The sequence below is a fragment of the Myotis davidii genome, unplaced genomic scaffold (genome assembly GCF_000327345.1).
Source record: "Myotis davidii unplaced genomic scaffold, ASM32734v1 scaffold698, whole genome shotgun sequence".
Classification (NCBI taxonomy): domain Eukaryota; kingdom Metazoa; phylum Chordata; class Mammalia; order Chiroptera; family Vespertilionidae; genus Myotis; species Myotis davidii.
In genome coordinates this window covers 977,783-978,763 of record NW_006290032.1, presented here as the reverse complement: position 1 = coordinate 978,763, position 981 = coordinate 977,783, and the positions used below count along the sequence as shown (strand labels likewise).

The 981-nt window shown below is 58.4% G+C and overlaps 1 protein-coding gene across 1 annotated transcript in view; it reads left to right on the top strand.

The window, feature by feature from the left end:
- LOC102768739 (bifunctional heparan sulfate N-deacetylase/N-sulfotransferase 4) overlaps positions 1 to 981 on the top strand; it is a 145,663-nt gene that overhangs the window by 78,186 nt on the left and 66,496 nt on the right. The window contains exon 5 of the mRNA XM_015563373.1: positions 877 to 981. Coding sequence (XP_015418859.1) covers positions 877 to 981 — 105 coding nt within the window. The remainder of the gene's footprint in view (positions 1 to 876) is intronic.

The following is a 981-nucleotide window of genomic DNA, read 5'->3' as shown; positions in this document are numbered from 1 at the left end:
GAGCAGCTTATTGTTCCAAATAAGTTCTCAGAATAAAATCATTTCCTTGCCTTCTCTGTGGCACGTTCAGATTTACAACAGAATTCACCACAGGATATGCCCGAGGCAATCATCAGGTCATGTGGCCACGTCTGTGATTGACATTTCCATCCCGAGGACAGTGAGAACAGCACCAGGCGAGGTGGGGGAGTGGTGAGAACCCACCGAGTCCCGGAGCCCAGAGCCGTGTCCGACCGCAACTCAGAGGCAAGGAGAGGACGCCCAATGCCCCGGAAGTGGAACCTGGGGGAACCCCTCTTTTGAGTTAACTGAACCTGAAAAAGGCCTGAATTTGGCCAATCCTCTCACCTAGTGAGCTCAGGAGAAGGGGGGCGGGATTTATAGGCCTGAGTGCAAAGGCTTTAGCACATGGACGCCAGAAAGACGGACACGTGAGTCTCAGCAAATTCAGGCCGAGGCAGGCTGAATGTCAGGCTGGGGCAGGTGACACACGAACACATGGATGCTGTCCTACCTCAGACAACTCGTGAGGAGGTGGGGGCTTTGGAAAAGACAACGATGCTGGGAACGGAGGCAGCAGGAGAGGAGGAGCCCAAACAGGAGGCGGAGGGGCTCACGCAAGAGCCACAGGCTGTGCAGGGCGGAGAGGATGGTCACTGGGCGGCACCATTCACAGGTCCCCCGGAGTCAGAGCCGACTCAACGGCACGTAACACACACCGTTAGCTTTGAAGTGACAACTCCCTCCATATTTACACGATCGCGCCATCATCAGCTCTCGATTCCTGTAGACCTGGGCGTCAGCACCAGGGCAGCGGCGTGCGGACGGGGCCGGTCGGTGGCGCTGGGTAACGCCCTGTCCCCGTTCCCCCCTCAGGTGCTCCCCCGGCAGACCTGCGGGCTGTTCACCCACACCATCTTCTACAAGGAGTACCCCGGGGGGCCCCAGGAGCTGGACAAGAGCATCCAGGGAGGCGAGCTC